Here is a 23,013-nt window from a genome sequence, read left to right as displayed (position 1 = left end):
AGGAGTTTTCTCCCAGTATGTATTTGACTGCGGACTTGACAGAGGAGTAATTGGAGCATGACCCATGAGGAGATCAGAGATACCCATGCCATGACAGAGATGCAGAAAACAGGTGTAAAAAACGGGGAGATTGGTGTCACTGAGACATCTTGGATTACTACACTGGCTAGAGACCAATTGATTCTTCCGACAAACAGAGTTCCCATTGCTTATACCCTTGTGAATGGCATCGTAGATTTCTTTTCGTATGTTTGAGAACAAACCTTGGTGGCATCAGCGGCTAGTTTGATCCTCCGCGCCATTTTCATAGAACCAACTGCTCAACAATTCCCAACTACCGTACGCAAGTCAAGAACAGGTAAGCAGTTCAGCATTCATCGTGACGTCAAAGAAATAACTCAGTCTTCCGATGTTAAACCTGGGTCGTTTGCGGGGTAGCGCGGGGTCCGGGGATGATACTCTCTTCGTATGCCCAACGTCGTAGCGAAGGTAAATGCAGCAGGGCTTTCGTGCATAGTCGAACGACGATCCCGGGTAAATGTCAAAGGGGGGCAAGAAAGCTTAGGACCTTTAGCCTAAGCGATGAAAAGTCTTGGACAGGTTTAGTACATTCTAGTAGAGCTTTAGATCAGCTTATTCTTGCACCCTAAGTCATTGTCGTGTGTTTTATTGTCGCCGAGGGTAGTCCACACAGCGTGACTCGTTCTGTCGTTTAGCACGCATGATTGCCAGGGCACGATATCCGCACGAATCTCCAACATGCTGATCACTGTTCACGGACATCGTATCGCGGCCCGTTTCGGTCCGGTTGTAGACTCCCTACTCGTGAGCATCAACGTTGCAATGCACGAGGTTGCAATGACTTTGTTGATCATGTGTTTTGCGCCTGGGAATGAAGTGTCTATGGCTAAATTGTGAGCTTTAAAAGAGCGCTTTGTGATCTCGATCGCTAGAATCGTTGGCTGTTTGCTCAACACTTCTTTGTAACCTCTCGGACAAAGCTTTAGAGATAAGGACATGATGACTCTATCTACCAAGTTGACTGCTGTTGCAGCGGCTGCGGGCGCCTTGTTTCCCATCGCGGCTGCAAAGACTTCAGGCCCGTACGAAGCAACATGGGAGTCAACTGACAAACACAACGCCTCACCTGAATGGTTTCGCGACGCCAAATTCGGTGTTTACTGGCACTGGGGTGCTTTCACGACCCCTCAGTACGCTAGCGAGTGGTATCCACGCAACATGTATGAGCCAGGCTCAGACCAACGCAAACACCATACCGAGACTTACGGGCCCCCCGAGGAATGGGGGTACTCGAATTTCATCAATGGTGCTGATGATCTCAAAGGAAACTTTGTTCAATTCAAGCCTGTTCTTAGCTCAAAGGGTGGAGAGTTTGACCCCGAGGCTATCATCAAAGCTGTCAAGGCTTCGGGTGCAAAGTTCGCGGGCCCGGTCGGTGAGCATCATGATGGCTACTCCATGTGGGATAGCAAGGTGAACGAGTGGAACTCGGTGAAGCGAGGTCCCAAACTAGACTTGGTCAAGCTATGGGCTGATCTTGTTCGCAAGAACGGTATGAAGCTCGTGGTGGCCATGCACCAAGCCTACAACTACAACGGCTTCTATGAATGGGCACCAAAGACCAACGACACAAGCTTGAAGAAGTTACTGGGTCAACTATCCCGAGAAGAATCAGATCAACTCTGGTTCGACAAACACCGAGAGATGCTAGACCACGTGCAGCCTGACATCATCTGGAACGACTTCTCACTCGACAGTCCTGGCTACTGTGCTAACTTTGATGGCCCATGTGCTGTTGCTGAGAAGAAACGGTTAGGGTTCCTCGCATACTACTTCAATCGCGCTGTTGAGTGGAACAAAGAGGTTGTCACGACTCATAAGCATTTTGACGTGGGATTCCGCGACACGTCCACCGTCAGTGATTATGAGCGTGGTGGGCCAGCTAACATCACGCGTCCCTATTGGCTGACTGATGATGCGATCAGTTCTTCAAGCTGGAGCTACACAGTCGGCATCAAGTACTATTCCTCCAAGGCTATGGTCCACTCGCTGCTTGATCGTATCAGCAAGAATGGCAACATGCTTCTCAACATTTCACCCACTGCAGTGGGTGTTCTGCCTGACGAGCAGCTCAAGGTCTTGCAGGATATCGGAGACTTCCTTGGCCGTTACGGGGAGGCCGTCTTCAGTACTCGTGCTTGGGATATTTATGGCGAAGGGCCTAACCAAGTCACTGGTGGGTCTTTCACGGCACCTTTACAGGGCAACAGCAGTGACATCCGTTTCACGCGTAACAAAGATGCCAGCGTTCTTTACGCCACGGTTCTTGGCTGGCCTGACGATAAGCAAGTCTCTATCGGCAGTCTTGGCTCCGATGCCTTGGTCGATCTTCAGAGCCTCAAGTCTATCGAGCTTCTCGGCGACAAGGCCGGCGAATACGAAAAGGTCTCTGATTGGAAGCAGACCAAGGATGCCCTTGAGATTTCGCTGCCAGCTCAGCCAGCTGAGTCACTCGCTTATGTCCTCAAGTTGACCTTTGATGGTGGAATACCCGTCCCCCAGCCCAACATTGGTGCCTCCGTGTTCTCTGCTACGAGTGCGACCGGTCGGGGTGTTAGTCTTGGGCTCGGTGACTTCAACGAAGAATTCTTGACTGAGGCAGGACTGAAGCCTGACGCTATTCGTTTTATCCGTGTTTCTTCTGGAACCAAGCTGACTGTGTATTCGGCGGGCGATTTGTCTGGTGATAGTAAGGAGCTTGATGCAGGCGAACATATGTTTGAGGAGGGGTCCGTAGGGTCCATCGCGATCTCCAAAGCTTAGAAGAAGGATAGCCAAGACCTGACTGTACATAGCTGAGAAACAAACGTTCATACAAGGACTTCCTATGGATTGAATCTCTCATTCTTGGTAGACGCCGGGATTGAAGTACAGCCATTAAGTTTGGCGACATATCTCGATCAAACAATCCAAGCTGCAGACATACTCGCTAGCCAATCAAGCGGCCAAGAAGCAAAAAGAATATTGAGATAAAATTGATACTTGAAGCAAAAGATAAACCAATCGACGCAGGCCTGATTCGAACAGACGCCTCCGAAGAGAATAGATTTCTAGTCTATCGCATTAGACCACTCTGCCACTGCGCCTTAGCTGATTGGGTAAGAAAATATGCGGCAGAAGGGCACTATGATGATGCTACTAGATTGCCCAGCCGTGACCGAGGGCCGTCAAGGGCAAACATGAGCTGCTTCTCATACCTCAAAGATGAATATAAAGATCTAGGGTATATTTCGTAGGTGCGCCACCTTCATAATCAGAGGGCCCATTGTTGATGAGGCAAGCCATCCAAAGCCGTAGGGTATTTTAAGACGATCAATTGTGCTGTCCCTTGACTTGTTCGGTGTATCATGGTTAGATAATCGTGAAATTGCAGAACCTTCAGTGCGAATATTAAGCGAACAACCGACCTCAGGATAAGACTCGTCAAAACTTGTTCTCCAGCAGATAATTGACTTCTTCCTGCTCCGCCTCCTTTTCAGATTCAAGGCCGTTGCATTCAAAGGCTTCTTCGAGTCATTCTACTCTCACACCTTGTTAGAAAGAACGCGAACACCTGAGTACCGCTCTCAACTGGCTGCATCAGACTGAAGTTAGTCCTTGACACTCTTTATAAGCCTCCCGTCGAGGATATCAAAGGAGACCTTTTCGTACTAGAGAAGATTGGCGGACTAGCTGGCGACTTATGGTTTGGCAATATAGGCTGACGGAAACCTTACTGCCACTGTGGTTCTTATGCACGTAGTCCTTGAGGTCCCGGAATAATTTGATTGTACTACATGCTGAAGGAGTGACCAACAGGACTGTTTGGTAGGTCAAGACACATGTCTTGGTAGGCTAATAGATGTCAACTCCTATGGGACACCTACTTGGGTTTCATAGAGGATCTCTTGCCATGCTTCACGTTCTGATCCTTTCGTAGACATTGGACCATGTCCACATCTCCTCTCTCTGCGAATGGGTCTGAAGAAATACAGCGTAGAGCAATCCAACACGGTCAGCAAAGCTAGAAGTGGTATTATTCGTGTCAGCGGTGTTTGATACTGAACAGAGTAACAAATTCCACCACACAAGAAAAGAATGTCTAGAAACCTGGTAAAGGATAGAGTTGCCAGTTTGCGCTTCTTGTGTGATAGCAGAACGATGATTGAATCACAGCAGCTCTCCGTAAATTTTATATGGGCGGCTACCAAGTATTGGGGTCCTACCTTGGCTCGTCTGGCATGGTCTGAAGCCAGTTCAGGATGAGCCGTGATGCCTTGGTAGTTGTGAAGGTGATAAGCGAAATAGGGAATAGGCTACCAGCTGATCTCGCACCAAGAGTGCTGAAAATTTATGCTCTCCCCTTCCAAAAGACTGCAATTCGTCGCAATTCGTCATCGGGCACTTCTCGGGCAAAAGATTGGAGGACACGTGAATAAAGTTGGTTACTAAAGTTTAGGTACCAGTCACCGCATCATACAGGTATACTCTGCCGAACCCGACATGGAGGTCTGGACGAGTTCTCCAAGAGGAGCTACGTACACCAAGCAAACCTTATTATCATCTTCGAATCACTTTTATTTAGTAATCATATTAGGTTACATGTCCTTTGATAATAAGAGTTAGTTCGAGAGGGGATTTATGTCTTCTAGTGTGAAAGTGGCCTAGTTAACTGTACGGCCTGCTCTCTATCTGTATTACTTGTGGTTTCATACATTCAGCGGATGTGGCCCAGGACCAAGACTACTCCTCCTTAACATGATGCGGACTGAAGACACCCCCTCAACGGCTGTAGCCCGTCTAGCTTCTTGCGAAGACAACATTGCCGTCCAGTGACAGATCCCGCCATCCTGCAGTAATTTACGGATCAGGTTGGCCCCAAAGATGTTCCTGAGAGCAGTGTCTGTGGCTTTGCACTGCTCCTGATTGTCGGTTCCTATTGGCTTGATGATCCTTCGCTTCCTCGTTACAGATGAATCTGACTTTCTGAGAACATACTGTTCCAGAGGAACTACATATTTGACACCTTCTATCTTTGCCGCGAGCGGTACCTGGTTACTTGTTGTATTGACTTTCCAGTGGCTGACTCCATAAGGCCCAAGTTCCTGAGGTTGCAATTCATCTTGGAAGATGTCTTTCAGTGAAGCATGGATGGCTAGGCACTGATCTCTGTCTCTGCGATTTGTCGGACGAACGACGTAAATCGTTCTGTTTGAATCATCCTCAGGTACTATTTCGTAGTCGGTGTCGTCCTCTAAAATTGTTCCTTCGATTGGCGTTAATCGTGCAATATCGGGATGGCTCGCGATCTTTTCTGCCTGTCTAGGCGTCGCTTCGATGATGTTGGACTTCAAATCGCAACTGGCATCTTCCCAAGGGGGAAAGCTGGTACACTGGATAGTGTTTCTAATAAACTCTACAGCCGCGATATCTCTAAGGTCCTTTCTAATAAAGACAAGATAGAGATGCTTGTCAGAAGCGGGGTAGTTTCTACTTAAGCAGTCTTTGTTAGCATCACTCATGATGCAGGCTGTAAAAGAAATGAAAAGGCTCTGAAGGAATACCCAATCATGTGATTTCTGCAAGTCCAAGCGCAGTCCACCTCCGGGGTATTTTATCTCTTATAGCCAAGATTCGGCAAGATGCAGTGTAGCAAATACAAGCAACGCTGTACAGTTACTCAGACTCTTGTGCTGACATGATCGAGAAGGAAGAAGGTAACGCTCGAGGTTATTAGGTCTGCTTCTGCTGCTGTTGGTCTTCTTTTTGTGAAGTTCGTTGACTTAGAGGTTCTCGATGATGTAAAACGAGAAAATGAAACCAAATAGTTCTGGTGGGAAAAGCCAGAGAACACCCTCTCGTCACGAGCCCCGTGTAGCCCCTTAAGTAGGCTTCAATCTAAGGTTTCCAGATGAGGAGCATGTGGCCCTCCGTGAACTTAGATCAGGACCGCAAATCAAGAGAGACGCCGTACATCATGCGTTACGTCTTCAAAAGCCACGAAAAGCAAGTTGATAACATCAGAAACAATGGTCATTGGCCGCAATTCATGGATTGTGGCAGCGGGTCATATATGTATTCGAGGCTTGCGGACAAGAGAATGGCTGCCTGATCTTGAGTAAAGGTATTGGAAGGATGAAATACAGGATCCTTGGGAGCGCCTAAGCCTTGGACAGGAGGCCTGAACCATGATACTTTGAGAAACAGGGAACCAGGGAGAAGAGTTCCCTGTATTGGGCCACGGCCTCATAGGCATACGATGGAAAGCCCAACATAACTCCAATTCGATTACGGGATGACAATATGTATTTATATCTCTTGTTCATAGAAAAACCTTTATTTACTTACTGCCTGTGAGTATTGTCCCATTGTCAAACTTTGAGACATATCATGCGCTCCACGCCACCTAGTCGATTTAGGCTTCAAACTTCAGTGGCTTTGGCTCAATCGTGTGATCGGCGGCAATCAGCCTCGCACAAGAATAGCCCGAGATATGATGCCATCTCCAATGAACTAGGTTCTCTCTGCTGGAATAAGCTCACAGCCACAAGCCTCAACTGCAAAATCCCGAGACGAAAGAGTTTAGTGAGAGACATTGGTTCACAACGCGTAACGTGCATCGGGATTTCGGGGTATCTGAGCCCGACCGAAACCCCGATCTTCAACGAGAAGGTTTGTAGCCAATGAAAGACAAGTAAGAAGCAGGATCGGATTATCCACGCGGATTGCCGATTTCATTGAAATACGAGCCGTGTCTAGTAATGATAGGGAAGGTCAGAAGTGCCGTTATTCCAGTCCCTGGTGATATTAAAGCCGAGCGTGCTCCCCACGGTCTCGGGAGAATTGATAACGCGGGGGCTCGGACGCGGGGTTGTAACCTCGCCAATTGAAAAGCAGCGGCTGTCGACAATATCTTGGCGAACAAGGGGTTTCAAGACCAATTCGTATACAGTCCGAACCAGTTCGCCAAGAATACACAGGTGAAAGCCTGGTATACGATCCTGCAAGAGTGAAATCGGTAAGATCTGCAATGCTCATATATAGCACGCCTCGAAGTTCCGGTCCTGTCGCTGGAGTATCCGTGCCCATCACTTTAGACCATTTCACTCACAATGCATCTGCATAGGATTGCAGTCGCATTTACAGGCCTGATGTCGGCCGTTTCAGCCATCACGGTCAAGTCCACCAAACAGTGGACAGTTGGTACCGATGTCCAAGGCTCCGAGCGACTTAATGGCGTGAGCTATCAAGAGGATGCTCTCATTACATACGGAGACTACCAATATATCACTTTCTATGAAACTGCTCCGGCGGGATATCTCCATCATTTCGTTAAGGTGGGGCGCAGAAAGGTTTCGCCTAGTGTCGGTGACTGGGAGTTTCTCACACTTGATGACTATACCCAAAAGACGATGGACGGTCACAACATGATCTCTATGGGTATTTCTGGAGATGGAAAGATTCACCTCAGCTTTGATCATCATGTAAGTTGAATCCAAAAATGACGATCCTCTCTTACTCGCAAAGGATGTACCGATCAATTACCGCATCTCGAGGACCGGTATTGCAAGAGACGTTCCCTCGCAATGGAACTCAGATCTCTTCGGCCCTGTAGTCCATGAGCTTGCCGGGTCTCAAGGACCTTACTCGCCACTAACGTATCCGCGATTCGAGCCTCTGAGTAACGGCGACCTTCTACTGGAATTCAGAATCGGACAGTGAGTATTGTGATTGTATGATCGACCGTGAACTGACAGTTGTAGATCTGGATCAGGCGATAGCTACATCCATCGCTACAGCTCTTCCACTGGCGAATGGCAGGCCTATGGAATGTACATCCAAGGTGATGACAACAATGCGTACATCAACGGACTAGATTACCAGGATGGAAAGCTGTATACTTCGTGGACCGTCAGAGAAACACCAAATGCTGACACCAATCATGGTGTCTATTTTGCCTACTCGAATGACGATGGCAAAACATGGTTCAACACAAATGGTACCAAGCTGGCGAAGCCTATTTCAACATCTGATGACAGCACTTTGATCTGGGATGTTCCTCAAAATAGTCGCATGGTCAACCAAGAGGGACAGCTCATCGACACCAAGGGCAGGTTCCATATCCTGATGAGAGACCTACTTTCCGGCGAGCATCAGTACCAGCACTATCTCCGGAAAGCTGATGGTAAGGCTATCAATCTCCCTTCAACCAATGTCGCTAAACCTCTGCCAGGAACATGGACCAAGAATGCCAACAACCCCGCTGGTCTCGACGGGCCTGACCTGTACGACCCCAGAGGCAAACTTGCCGGCGACGCGAGCGGGGAGTACTTATTCGGTATTCTCCCGGATCCTGTGAAGCAATCGACAGGCATTTACGTCGCTACCGCATCAAAGGATTTCAAGGACTGGAAGAGTTTAGCTGAGATCCCGAATACTTCGACCGAACCCCTCTTTGATAGGACAAGACTTCATGAATCGGGGATTTTGAGCGTATTTGTGAGACAAGCTGGCGGATTTCCTGATCGCAAGTTGCAAGTATGGGATTTTGAGCTTGACTTATAGTCAACATGAGCCAACTGGTTTCTCTGCCTCTTGTTTCATTCCAAGTAGATCATATCATCATATCTTGTTCCTGCATTCGTCCGTGCCTCATCTCTGTGGCTGGTAGCGTTTTTGCTCTTCGGTGAAGTCTTACCTCTAACGCCAAAAGCTTAAGACCAACTTATTTTATATTCGGACCTTATTATCTGTTTTGAGATGAGCTATTGGCTGCCGGCAGGATAAACTCATTGTTGCCTCGGGTCTTATGTCAGATGCCGGAATACCCCGCTCCGAGCGGATCCGTCACCGTTCATGACCAGATCAAACCGCGTCTCTGTAAACAATAATTCAGCGGCAGTATTTATTTCTTGCCCTTCCCATGATACGAACTCTACTCAAGATGCAGGCACTAATTCAGAAACATATGGAAAATGCCATCGCCCTGAGGAAACCAGCCTCTTCGCTTCCGTGGCGACTCGATGAGCCCTGGAAGCAGCCTCTGTACAGTTGGAGCAGCAACGCGGATGAATGGCAACCACCCCAAGCATCCGAGCCCTCACGAGGCCGACCCCAAGCAACCAAGTTGGCTATCTACAGTTGGAACATTGACTTTATGCTCCCTCATGGCGATAGGCGAATGAACTCGGCGCTGAAGCATCTTGAGGAGCTGAGTCGCCAGCATCGATCTGATGACAAAACAGCGGTTGTCTTCAACATTCAAGAATGCGTTCCATCTGATTTAGATCTCATTGGTGAAAAGAATTGGATTCGGGATGGCTTTTACCGGACAGATACGGATACTGAGAACTGGGCATCGGGCGCTTATGGCACAACGACGCTGGTCGATCGCCGACTTAATGTCCTGTCCTGTTTTCGAGTACATTACTCGGCGACTCAGATGGAGCGCGACGCCCTCTTCGTTGACGTAGAAGCATCCGGGCAGAAGCTTCGACTTTGCAACACTCACCTCGAATCACTTGCATTAGAACCACCACGCCGCCCGGCGCAAATGGAGGTCATCGCTTCACAAATGCACTCTGATGACGTCTCTGGCGCCGTTGTAACAGGTGACTTTAACGCCATCCAACCATTCGACAGAACTCTTCACACAGATAACAAGCTTGAAGACGCATACCTCAAACTCGGGGGCACAGAAGGCGACGGTAGGGATGATAATGAAGGGTATACATGGGGACAGCAGGCCCTCCCACAACTGCGACAGCAATTTGGCTGCTCACGCATGGACAAGGTGTTTTTCTGTGGTGATGGACTTAAGCTGTTGGAGTTCGAGAGGTTTGGTGCTGATGTTGAGCCGGATGAGTCGGAGGAGGATGTTCGGAAGGATTTGGTGTCGCTTGGCTTTGAGAAACCGTGGATCACTGATCATCTTGGTGTCAAGGCGGTTTTTGAGATCAAGCATTGAGCGAACACTGTAGTCATCTCGTCCGTACCACCACAATTAGACAGCAAAGAACAGGCGGACCGAGTAACCAACGCCCGCGTCACGATCAGAGATTCAGTCATAACGTGGACAATCGTTCAATATTCGTCAGCATCTCGCAATGGAGATCCTGGAGAGGACAGGAGGGTTACATCTCTCAGGCACAGTCGTTGTAGTGGTGGCACTCTCCACCAGCGATCCTACAGAGCTAGCTTGGCCAGGTTTAGCGGATACCCTCACTGTCAGCACTTGTCACGGATTAGCTCAAGCACTACAGTCCGTTCCATGCGAACCAGCCAGTTAGAAAGAGCTTATACCGATATTCTACCCTGTCGTATTCGTACGTTGCCAATCTTCTGGAGCTATAAAGTCTGAGGTCAACGCGATCGAACAAACTCTCTTTTCACTAGTGAAATCTCGACATTGACTCTTGATCGTAATGGCAAATCCGGTGCTGGAGTTCTTATCGCGGCCGGCTATTGTTGCGCCCCTCATTTTGTTCGTGTCATACATCATATACCAGCTTTTCCTGAAGCCTTCGAACTTGCCTGACCTACCAGTCATTGGAGCACGCAAAGGCGATTGGTTTCCTATTTTACAAGCCAAAATTCGCAATTCGCTCGATGTCAAGGCCGCGCTCAACTCGGCGTACATCCAGTACAGGAATCAAGCCGCCATTTTCCCTTTGATTGACGGTGGAAACATCATTTATCTTCCACGATCAGATACAAAGTTCGCGAGTGAGCAACCTACCAATATGCTCAGTATGCATGAATCGGCACAGCAAGATTTACAGACGGACTACACTACAATGGACCCGTCCCTCACGCATGATCCTATTCATCTGGAACTGGTGACCACCACGCTTACCAAAGAGGTCGGAAATCTCATCCCGGATCTCGCTGAAGAGATTGAGCACTGTGTCAGCAAGCAGTTGGGCAAGAGCACAGACTGGTCTGAAATCTGTATCATGGAATCGGCGCAAAAGATGCTCAGTGGTATCACCAACCGAGCATTCCTTGGCCTTCCACTTTGCCGAAATGAAGAGATGCTGAAACTGGGTATTGCTTTCGCCCAGGATATTCCACTGTCGTCAATGATGATGAAGCTATTTCCAAGCTTCGTTAAACCGCTAGTTGCACCTCTCATAACCCGACCCAACAGGATTCACACGCGTGAATTCGAGAAAATCCTTGTGCCGGAGATCAAGGCTCGCTTGGAAGAGTACGATTCTCCAGATCAACACATCAAGTCCGATCGGAACGATTACTTGCAGTGGTTGATTGAACAGGCCAAGGAGATCGGCAACCCGAAGAACTGGCAGGTTAGCGCGCTGGCTCAACGTGTTCTGCTACTCAACTTTGCATCCATTCACACCACGACATTTGCAGTCACTCATGCTCTTCTTGACATTGCTGCATCATCTCCCGATCTTATTCGTGAACTTCGCGACGAGGTAGAGAGCGTGCTTAAACAACACGATGGCAAATGGAACAAACGCGCCGTCGCGCAACTCGAGAAGCTCGACTCGGCAATTCGCGAAAGCCAGCGCAAGAACTCCATTGTCTCAATCGGAGTTTCTCGTACTGTCGTAGCAGAAAAAGGCGTCACTTTTCCATTGGGAACGCATGTCCCCAAAGGTCTAAGAATAGCTGTCCCAGGGTACTCGGTACTGCAGGACAGTGAGATCTACCCTGAACCAAAGACTTACAAACCACTTCGCTTCTACGATGCGCGACAAAACGAGGCCGATGAGTACGTGAAGAGTGCGCGTAATGCTTTGCCGACTGCGACGCAGGATTTCTTGGCGTGGGGACTTGGTCGGAACGCGTGTCCGGGGAGGTTTTTTGCAAGCAATGAGATCAAAATGCTGATCGCTTGCATTCTGCTGAAGTATGATATAGGGCACTTGACTGAGCGACCGCGAAATACTTGGATCGCACAGAACAGGATCCCTCCTATGAAAGCAACGCTGAGAATTAGGAAGAGAATTTGATCTTAAGTTGCCATCAATGATATACGTAGTATTGCAGACGAAGAATGCGAAGACGAGGGGGATTCGCTTGTTGATAGCCATAATATTCACGTGACACCGTGTTGTTTTCCTGACACGTCCGGCTATAAAGTCTCCCGTCTTCCTGCTGACGCGTCTTATGGTGATTTAACCATTCACTCCTTTCGTTAGGGTTCTAGGAAGCAAAGAAAGCTTAAGGCCTTGACCCTAAGCGACGAAATATTTAGGTAAATCTAGCCTAAGCTTAGGAGGTTCTTTACTAAGTTTATTTATAGTCTTCTGTTTTCCTGCTCCCTAACGGCGCTGTTAAATTTCTCTGCCACCATGAATTCAGGCTCTAGCGATACCTCGTACCTCTGGCAAAGGTCCCGCAGTGGCGTATGGGAGAGACAAATCGACGAATGTGAAAGCTTTTACTGGCTTTACACTAAAGAAGGTCACGGCTGTTATCCCATCACTGCTTGCGCATCCTTCAAACTCAAGCTCTCTCCCCACGGTACCCATCACCACGATATCGAGGCTCTCAAGAATGCTTGGCTGTTTCTCCGACACAAGCACCCGACATTGGGGTCCCGTATCGAACGAGATGACAAAACTGGCACGTCAAAAAGGATTCACAAGCCCTTTGAAAATGACGAGGACGTCAATACTTGGTTGAGCTCGACTTTCAACATCATAAGCACCGATAAAAGCGCGCTTGAGTGGTTCAACAATGATGCTCCCATCTTTACTACTCCAACCGTCTACATCGTCCATTCCAAAGAGGATACCAGCCACCAGACCTTGTTTTTGCGATGCCCTCACGATATCACCGATGGTGTTGGAATTCTACAGCTTCTCAACCAGCTGTTTACTCATGCTAGTCAGTTTTATAAACGACCAACAAAGTTTCACTACCCGTTGCCCGACAATGACCTCGATGCAAGACTTTCGCCGTGTCTTCGTGTCGCGGCCTCTATTCCTGACCCCTTGTCAGACACGCAAGTTCAGCGTTTCAATGAAATCTCTACCAATAATGGGGAGATGTACAATCGTCCTGGTCTGATGGGCTTGCCTCCAACCTCCTCTCCAGGGATCAAAGCCGAATTCAGGGCTAAGCGCATCGCGGTCTCGGTCCCCCAAGGCATATCGGTACAGATACTGGCTTATTGTAAGATGCTTGGCTCCGGAGTCAGTTTGACTCATGTCTTCATCTCGGCTCTGGCAATGGCCCTTGCTGAGTTCCAGCCTCGGAAGCAGGAAGCCTATCCTGTTCGATATGTCGATCGGCCAATGCTCAACATTCGCCCATTCTGCAAAGAACCATACAGCAGCCCTGATCATGCGGGCGCAGCGTATCATGCCGTGTGCGCACATGCTTTAGGTATTGAGTTGGAAGTTCCTGGGCAGGCAGTTGACAAAGATGTTGCGACAAAAACCTTGCCTCAAATAGCTACAGAAGTTCGAGACTTTTACAACAAGCACAAACCCACCTTATCGGAGGATATCCACGAACAGGTCCTCTTCGCACCTCTGACGTTCAGATCCCAGTTTCCCCCACCCGGGGCAGATCTTTGGTCTGCCTCAGATCCACCATTCTGTCCTGTTTCTCTCTCCTCAATCGGCAACCTAAGCTCTGTTGTGGCTACATCTAATGAAGTCGTCGAGCTCACAAATGTCTGGGTCGCCAGTCAATCAATCATTACTGGTGTTGCAATCTTTCTTGGCAGCTGGGATGGTGAGATTGAACTCTCTAGTGTTTTCAATTCTCAATTCCATAGTGAGGAGTATATGAAAAGGTTCTTGGAGTGTATTTTGAACCGTGTATATGAGTTCTGCACGTAAATCGCTGCAGACTAATAGGAAAGTTTAGATAATATTAGGGTACCTCAGGGTAGTCTATGATAAACTGAGTATACTGGCTTTTCGAACTCGATATGGCGCAAGCGCCGTAAGATTCTGATGCCCTCTGTGAGGTCTAAGACGTGAGGGCTATGGGTCGAACAGGCACAGCTCGGGTTGGGCAGCAGAAAGGTCATAAAAGCACTCAAGTTGGCGGTCGGAACGGTTTTGGGATCGGCTGAATTGATCGAGAGCCTCGGCTGGGAAAGACCAAAATCCTATTGCGATTTCGACTCCTCCATTGAGCTGCCCTGTGGCCTCCTCGAGATACAACAACCTTTGTGGTTGGCAGGGATATCTCCGTTCGCGAAGCTGCTGTTCCGGTCCTGCGCCTTGACACTCCAAATGCGTAACAGTGCCAGATTCATCACCGATCGGCAATTTGCTTCGATGGGTTGTGTAAGCAATTTTGCAGACACATGGCGTTGCCACTCCCAATCTCTCTACCAGACCCATCCATTCTTTGTATGGCTGTCCGAGCACTGAGCGGCTGGCAATGTCGAAAAAGATATTCTTGAATACTTCGTGCCCGATGACTCGTGGATCTTGCTGGCGTGAGAAGTTGCCAGTAGCCCCTGCAACAGGAAGCGAACAGCAATAGCTCAATAGGCCCTGATTTCCAGTGGGACATTCGTGGAATATTTTGTCGGCATTAGCATAGCGTATAAATGTGACACTTTGAAGCCGAGCCACGACTTGCCGCAGCAGTTCTTCTGAAGGGGCATAACGAGGAAGATTACGAAACGTGGAAGCCGAAAACCTGTATGGATGCAAGAAGGCTACGTGACGTAACCCTACTTTACGCGGGTCATGATCCCAAATATCATTCGCAAAGTTCGCAAACAGGGTCACGCCATCAATTTCCAGGGTATCCAGCTCAGGATTAAGGGCAAATGTCCCTGGTACGAGAACCTGGTCTCCTTTGGGAATTTTGGCACCGTATGGCCGAGCGTGGATCAAGCCCATCCCTTGCGGATTGTGCTCGGTGTTCTGACCACACATCTCAAGTGAATCTTTGGCCGAGGGAGACTTCGTGACGTAAAGACAAGGAAGGGCCACGCGATAAAATCGTTGGGCGCTCGTACGAGATTCGACACTTGTACTGAACAAGGCGCTTCGCTTTGGCGGATGGTGTAAAAGAATCCCATATGGCTCTGTGAGTCTCCAGGATTTGAAAGCTATTACATTGGAATACATTTTGCCAGTCCTCTTGTTCCTGGTGCAAAGTTCAACCTTAATGTATCGCTCGCCCGATAGGCTTCGCTCCCAAATCATAAGTCGTAGCTCTATAGGAAGTCTAGGAAACAAATGAAATATCGAATCTGAATTGGGGAACTTGTGATTGAGGAGACTCGGGAGTTCGCCGAATGGCTTGACCCGTAGGGATTGGTTGGCATCTTCCATGGCGAGGTAAAAAAGCGATTCTAATGGGGGAAGAAATTTCAAAGTCGAACCTGTTGGGCGGAATGCTATTCTTATACCACCGGGTCTTGGTCTCTTCCCTTTGAAATGCCCTAGGGCTTGCAATAAGATTCATTGGTGATTGTAAAAGCTTCTGAGTAAATGCTTATATCGGGGGGGGGGGGGGGGGGGGGGGACATTGTGTTATCATTCATGATCTGTGTTTGCAGCCTAAAGCTTAACCTTATAGGCCGCTGTCATCCATAGCAGAGTTTGTGAATCTAAGTTAACAAATGACTAGTGATCTCAAGCCACGCATGAGCTAAGAGAATCCTCCTGCCATGTTGAGCTATACCAGGCGCGCTGATCACCTACTGATTGGGAAAGTGAAACACACAAATTTGACGTTGAATACCGAGACCAGGATTTGGAAGATTAAAGGCTTTGACAAGATGTACCTTAACCCAGAGCCTAGTTTCCTTGGCTCGTCCTAAGCTGCCAATAGGCTTCACGTAGTGTCACCTAGGCTTCGAGTTTGGTAAGAGAGGTAATGCAGAGGATTTATAAGCTGATACTATATACTATAATTGTCCCTTGTTAAAAGGTAGATCAATTATTGCATGGAGGTTCGGCATGTCCATAGATGTGAAAAAGCAACAGCTAACCCTTGTACTCTGTTACCTCAATCTCATCCTATCCATCGATTAGTAGACTGATAATAGCCCTCAAGAGTTATTACTTACCTCGAACTCTCTAGGGATAATCAGACCCATAATCGCTTAAGTCTCTATAGATTTATTATTATATTAAACTTAAAATATATTTTCTAACCTTATAACTAACTTATAAACTTAATATTACTATTATCTTTTAATTACCTTAAACCTTCTTTTTAATAGTATTAATATATATATTATTATAAAACTTTCTTTAAATTAAGCTTTTTTTATATATTAGTATTTTTTAATAATTTTAATAGCTATATATTATATTTAAAAGATCTTTTAAATAAATTATTATTTATATATTAAATATAAATATAATTTAAATATATATTATAACTTTAATAGTTTTATTATATATACTTTATATTTTTTATTAATTAATATATTTATTACTAATAATAATTAATATTAAGATTTTATAATTATAATTAATTTAATTTAATTAATATTAATTTAATAAAATTACTATTAATTTAATAATAACTCTTATTAATTTACTTATATTACTTAAGTATATAAAATATTTATTTAATAGTAAATAAAACTTAGCTTACTAGCTATTAATAATACTTTTTTACTTTAATAAACTTTATATATATTATTAACTATTAAGAGATATAACTTTAAATTAATATATTTAATATAATACTTTATATAATTTATAAATATAAACTTAATATAAATTAGTTTTTTTATTTAAAACTTTAATTATTATATATTAATAGCTTTTATTTAAAATATATTATATTTATATTAAGTAATATTATATTATTAAGATATTTAATAATATTAGTCTAGTACCTCTTTATACTAAAACTTTATTTAATAATATTAAATATTATAACTTAACTTAGGAAAAGCGCTTATATTATATAGGCCCTTACTATTTTTAACTAATTAATATATAACTTATAATATTTTAAAAGAGACTATTATAAGCTATATATTAGACTTATAATTTAACTTATAACTTACTATAAGCCTAACTTATTATACTATAAGTTACTATAATATATATATATATTTATTTAGTAATAAATAGAACTTAACTTACTAGCTATTAATAATATTTCTTTACTTTAATAAGCCTAACTTATATTATTAACTATTAAGAGATATAATACCTTAATATACTTAGTATAATACTTTATAAATTTTATAAATATAAACCTAGTATAAACTAGTATACTTATTTAAAAACCCTAACTATTATATATTAATAGCTTTTATTTAAATTATACTATATTTATATTAAGTAATATTATACTATTAAGATATCTAGTAATACTAACCTAGCACTTCTTTATATTAAAGAATTACTTAGTATAATAGAAATAATAGCTAAAATCTATTAACTATAAAATACTATTTATAACCTGTAAAATTAGGTTAATAATTAGGAAACTCCCTTAATAATTAATAATAATATTAACCTTTAAGAAAGAAGAGATATTAAGGAAATGCTTAAGCTACTTAAACTAGAACTATTTAAAAAATAAGCTATAAATATAATCCTATTTTTAACTTAAATAAAAAGATACTTTTATATATTTTTAACTAAACTAGATACTATTATTAAAAAAGTACTTTTTACTATATTACTAATTTAAAAAAGTGCTAAAGATTAGTTTAAATCTATTTTTAAGGATTTTTTTAAAAATATAGAAATTATATAGGATTAAAAGACCTAAAATATCTTTATTAACTAAAGTAATTTTAAAAGTATACTTAAAGATAACTTTAAAGTAGTTAATAAAAAATAATAAGTAACTATTAAAATTATAATACTTAAGTAAATTTACTTATATATTACTTATTTTATTAAGTTTTAATAACTTACTTTTAAGACTTAATAAGATAATAAAGCTTTTATAAAAGTTTATTATAAAAAGTTAAAAGAAGAAGTTAAAAATAAATTATATAAAATAAACTAATTAGATAATATTATAGAGTATATTATTATAGTAATTAAAATTAATAAAAGATAGTATAAATATAAGAAGGAAAAAGTAAATAAAATAAGAAAAATAAATAACTATAACTTATATTACTTTAATTAATAATATAATAACTAAAGTAACTCTTAAAACTAAAGATAATAATAAAATAATTACTATAATAATACCTTATATAAAATATATTTAAGACTTATATCTTTAGAAGCTATATAATTTAGTAATAATTAAAATAAGCTATAAGATATATTTAAGTATAAATATTATAACTATAACTAGATAGGATATATAATATAATAATATCTAGAATTATAAAAACTAAAAAACCTTAATTAAAGTAAGTAGGCCCTAGAACTAACTTAATAACAGGAACTTTAAATAGTATAAAAGACCTAAATATTAGGTATAATATAAAGTAAGTATAACTAATACTATAATAGAGATCCTTTAATTATATAACTTAAACTAGATACTTATATACTAAAGTATAAAAAAGATAAAGTACTTACTAAAGAAAAATAAAAAAAATATAAAAATAAATTATAAAATAGAAATTATTATAAGAGTATATAGGATTTAGAAAAATAAAAGTATATTTATAAAAAATAATAAAAATAAAAAAACTAAGTTAAGGAAAGAAAAATAAAGGAATTTTAAAAATAATAAAAACTTAAAAAACTATAAATATTAGAAATAATATAATAAAAAAACCCAGTTTTCTTTAAATAAGATAAATAAAAAAAAGCCTTATAAACTATTAATAGTATTTTAATAAGAATTATACTTTAAGTTATAGAAAAGGTATAAAAAATAAAATAAGAAGCTAGGGATTAATTTTATATTTAGTAATATAAAAGTAAGTAAAGTATAAGATATAAAAGAGATATAGCTAAGTAAATAGTATAATACCTTTACTATAAAGATAAGGAAATTAAATAAAAATAAAAGTAAAAGTATAAACTACTTTATAATAAAAATAGAACTAGGATATACTTAAATTATAAGGACTTTTATATATAAAGGGCTAGAAAATATAAAAATACTAATAAAATTAATATAATATTAATAAAAGTATATTATATTAATAATATTATAAATTTAAAATATAAAGAAAAGTAGTTTAATACTAAAGATAATATATAAATACTCTTTATTTATAAATAATATTAAGAAATTTTATAAGTCTTATATAAAAACTACTAGTATAAAATATATAAATAAAAAAAGCTTAATAATAACTATTTTCTAATTATAATACTTAAAACTTCTAATAATAAATTATATTTTAAGTAAGAAATTAAAAGATATTTACCTTTTATATAATATAATAATCTTAAAGTACTAGAGCTTTAGTTTAGTATAGCTTATTATTAATAAATTTATAAAAATAAAGACTTACTTAATAAAATTAGATAATCCTAACTTATAATTAAAAAAGTAAAAAGAGAATTTAAAAAAATAACTAAAGGAAAATATATATACTTTAAGAAAATACTATTAATTAATAATATTAACTTAAAGAGTATAGAGGAACTATAAAGATAATAAGAAATAGATAGATTATATTTAGAAAAAGAAAAAGCTAAGAATTAGGCCTTTTATATAAATAAAAAATGTTAGTAAGAAATAAAAAAATATAAAGAATAGTAAAAAAGAACTTATAAATAAGTACTTAGGTATTTTATAAAAAACCTATAAATACTAATTACTAATAAGTTAAGTAATAATAATAAATATTACTAAGGACTTAATTATAAAGAGGAAGGTTATAAATTATAATATTTTACTATAATAAAAAAAGAAATCTAATTTATAAAAAAATAGAAAATAAACTTAAATAAATAAGAAAAAGATTTAAAATAGTTTAAGGAATTAAAGAAATACTTTTAATAATAACTATTTAATAATAAATTTATAAATAATTATATTAATAGTAAAGGATACTATAATAATAAGTATAAAAAGAACTATTATAGTACTTTAAGAAAAGTAATATACTATCTATAACTAAGCTATAAATAAGCTAGTACTATAGATAAGAATAACTTAAATTAATAAATATATTAGAAGTATTATATATAGTAAACTTAATAAATAGCTTAATATTATAAGTTTAGATTAAAGAGAGATAGCTAAATACTTAAATTAATTATAAAGTAAAAAGAAATTTTATTAATTTAAAAATAGTTATAGAGCTATAATTACCTTAAAAAAAGAAATTATTACCCTATTTATTAATTAATATAAAAAGATAGCTTTTTAATTATAATAATAGTATTATTAATTAAAAAACTAATTATCTTAAGATTTTTATTAAAAAATAAAGCTAATAAGTAGATTTTAATATTATATTTTTAAAAAAGGATATATATATAATTTTAAGTATATTATAGCTTATATAAGAAAATCTATTTATTAACTAGAGGATAGGCTAGGTTATATTCCCTAGTAACCCTAATAGTAATAAAAAAATAATTATAATAAATAATAAGAGATCTTAAACCCTAACTAAAGAGGATAGTATAAGTAAGTATAGAATAAAGTATCTATTATCTTTAAAAGGAGTATAATATAAGTATAAAAAAAGTATAAAATATAAAAAAGAAATCTTAAGTCTCTTTAAGTAATAAAATCTAAGAAAAGAAAAAATAAATATAAAGTTAAGCTAGGATAGATTTAGTAATATTTTAAAGTAATATTAAATATATAATAAACTATTTAGAAAAGAACTAGAAATAAAGATCTTTAAATATAGTAAATAGGATTATAAAATTAATCTTATAAATAATAACTTACTTTTTTAAAAACTTTATTTATTTAATTAAAAAGAGTTATAAGTTTAAAAAGAATATATTAATAAGATATTAAAAAAGGGCTATATTAAAGAATCTAGTTTATTAGTAATATTAGTAATATTTTTTATATTAAAGAAAAATAGAAAGGATAGACTAGTTATTAATTATAAATAAGTTAATATATATATTATTAAAAACTAAACTTTACTTTTATTTATTATAAAATTAAAAAATTAATTATAAGATAAAAAGATCTTTATAGCTTTAGACTTTAAAAAAGTATATAACTTTATTTATATTAAGGAAAGGGATAAATAGAAAATAGTATTTAGAACCTAATTTAAATTATTTAAATATATAATAATGCCTTTTAGCCTTACTAATATATCTATAATATTTTAGTAAATAATTAATAATATACTTTAATAGTACTTTAATATCTTTATAGTATATTACTTAAATAATATCTTAATCTTTTTAAATAATAAAAAAGAATATATAGAATATATTTATAAGGTTTTAAAAATACTATAAAATACTAAGTTATTAATTAAATTAAAGAAAAGTTACTTTTATATTATAGAAGTAGATTTCTTAAGATATATTATTTTATTAAGTAAAATTAAAATAGAATTAAAGAAAATTATAATAATAATAAATTAAAAAAAACTTAAAAATATAAAGGAAATCTAATCTTTTTTAGAAATAATAAATTACTATTAATAATTTATTTAAGGATTTAGTAAAATTATTAACTTACTAATAGAACTTATTAAGAAAAGTAAACTATTTAAATAAAATAATAAGGCTTATAAAGCTTTTATATAGCTTAAAAAGGCTATTACTAGTAAACTAGTTTTAGCTATATTTAACTTAAAAAAAGAAATTAAATTAAAAATAGATATATTAGATTTTACTTTAAGAAAGTAAATTAGATAATAAGATAATATAAGAAAATTATATTTTATTACTTTCTATTTATATAAGTTATATAAAACTAAGCTTAATTACTTAATTTATAATAAGGAATTCTTAGTAATTATTAACTATTTTAAAAAGTTTAAATACTATTTTATAAAAAGTAAATACTAAGTTAAGGTTTATATTAATTACTAAAATATCTTATACTTTATAATAATATATAAACTTAATAGATAATAACTATACTATATAGAGTACTTATATAAATTTAATTTTATAATTATTTATAAGAAAAGATTAGAAAATAAAAAAGTAAATATAATTAGTTAAAGACTAGATTATAATACTAATACTATAAAAATAAAAAAATAAGTATTAGAAATAAATAAAAAAAGAAAATATTAACTTACTTAATAAATATAAATATTTAAATAGATATAAGTAATAATTACTAAGGAAATACTAGATAAGCCTAAAGAATTTATATAAGAATTTTATAGCTACTTAGTATATAGATATTAGGGAATTACTAAAACTTTAAAAAGACTTTTATAATATAAATACTAGGTTAAATAAACTATAGTAAAAAAAGTAGTTAAATAATATAATATTTATACTAAGATAAAAGTATAAAGATATAAGCCTTATAAAGAACTATAATTACTATTAATAATAGAAATACTATAAAGCTTAATTATAATAGACTTTATTACTAAATTACTATTATTAAAAAAACCTTTAATTAGAATCTTTTATAATAGTATTATAGTTATTATTAAAAGACTTATAAAATTTTTAATTTATATACTTTATAAAAAAAATATAAATATTAAAAAAATAGCTTATATTTTCTATAATAAAATAGTATAAAAATAAGGATTACTTAAGGAAATCCTTACTAATAGAAGTATAATATTTATTAGTAAGTTTTAGTAAGTATTAATAGCCTACTTAAGAGTTAATTATAGACTTATAATAATATTTAGACTTTAAGTAAATAGATAAATAGAATAAATAAACTAGGTAGTAAAATAATACTTATAGTATTATATTAACTATAAATAAAATAATTAAGTTAAGAAGCTATTATATATCTAGTTAGCTTATAATATTACTTATAATAAAAGTATTAAACTTATATTATTAAATACTAATTTTAGCTATATATTAAAAGTATATTATAATATATAAAAAACTGAAATTATTAACCTTATAGTAATAATTAAAAGTAAAAACTTAAAAAATATATATAATAAACTTTAAATAAAACTTAAGT

The 23,013-nt window shown here is 37.9% G+C and overlaps 5 protein-coding genes and 1 non-coding gene across 6 annotated transcripts; 5 read left to right on the top strand and 1 right to left on the bottom strand.

Moving 5' to 3' along the window:
* Positions 1-1,020: 1,020 nt before the first annotated feature.
* On the top strand, positions 1,021-2,844 carry J7337_007517 (uncharacterized protein; the record flags this gene model as incomplete). The annotated part of the gene is made up of 1 exon (XM_044825166.1): positions 1,021-2,844. One exon carries the CDS (start codon positions 1,021-1,023, stop codon positions 2,842-2,844), a length of 1,824 nt encoding a protein of 607 aa, XP_044680823.1.
* Positions 2,845-3,085: 241 nt separating this feature from the next.
* Positions 3,086-3,167, bottom strand: J7337_007516. Its single transcript has one exon. It is a non-coding gene; the product is annotated as a tRNA-Ser (tRNA).
* Positions 3,168-7,172: 4,005 nt separating this feature from the next.
* Positions 7,173-8,625, top strand: J7337_007515 (uncharacterized protein; the record flags this gene model as incomplete). The annotated part of the gene is made up of 3 exons (XM_044825165.1): positions 7,173-7,544; positions 7,588-7,778; positions 7,824-8,625. The coding sequence occupies 3 exons, from the start codon at positions 7,173-7,175 to the stop codon at positions 8,623-8,625; spliced, it is 1,365 nt and encodes a 454-aa protein (XP_044680822.1).
* Positions 8,626-9,004: 379 nt separating this feature from the next.
* On the top strand, positions 9,005-10,027 carry J7337_007514 (uncharacterized protein; the record flags this gene model as incomplete). Its single annotated transcript, XM_044825164.1, has 1 exon — positions 9,005-10,027. The coding sequence occupies one exon, from the start codon at positions 9,005-9,007 to the stop codon at positions 10,025-10,027; it is 1,023 nt and encodes a 340-aa protein (XP_044680821.1).
* A 457-nt stretch (positions 10,028-10,484) lies between these two features.
* Positions 10,485-12,041, top strand: J7337_007513 (uncharacterized protein; the record flags this gene model as incomplete). Its single annotated transcript, XM_044825163.1, has 1 exon — positions 10,485-12,041. One exon carries the CDS (start codon positions 10,485-10,487, stop codon positions 12,039-12,041), a length of 1,557 nt encoding a protein of 518 aa, XP_044680820.1.
* Positions 12,042-12,383: 342 nt separating this feature from the next.
* J7337_007512 (uncharacterized protein) lies at positions 12,384-13,883 on the top strand (the record flags this gene model as incomplete). Its single annotated transcript, XM_044825162.1, has 1 exon — positions 12,384-13,883. The coding sequence occupies one exon, from the start codon at positions 12,384-12,386 to the stop codon at positions 13,881-13,883; it is 1,500 nt and encodes a 499-aa protein (XP_044680819.1).
* Positions 13,884-23,013: the final 9,130 nt, after the last annotated feature.

Source organism: Fusarium musae, chromosome 5, assembly GCF_019915245.1.
Source record: "Fusarium musae strain F31 chromosome 5, whole genome shotgun sequence".
Lineage (NCBI taxonomy): Eukaryota > Fungi > Ascomycota > Sordariomycetes > Hypocreales > Nectriaceae > Fusarium > Fusarium musae.
Note: the sequence above shows the minus strand (reverse complement) of the source record. Positions and strands in the feature narration are given on the sequence as shown.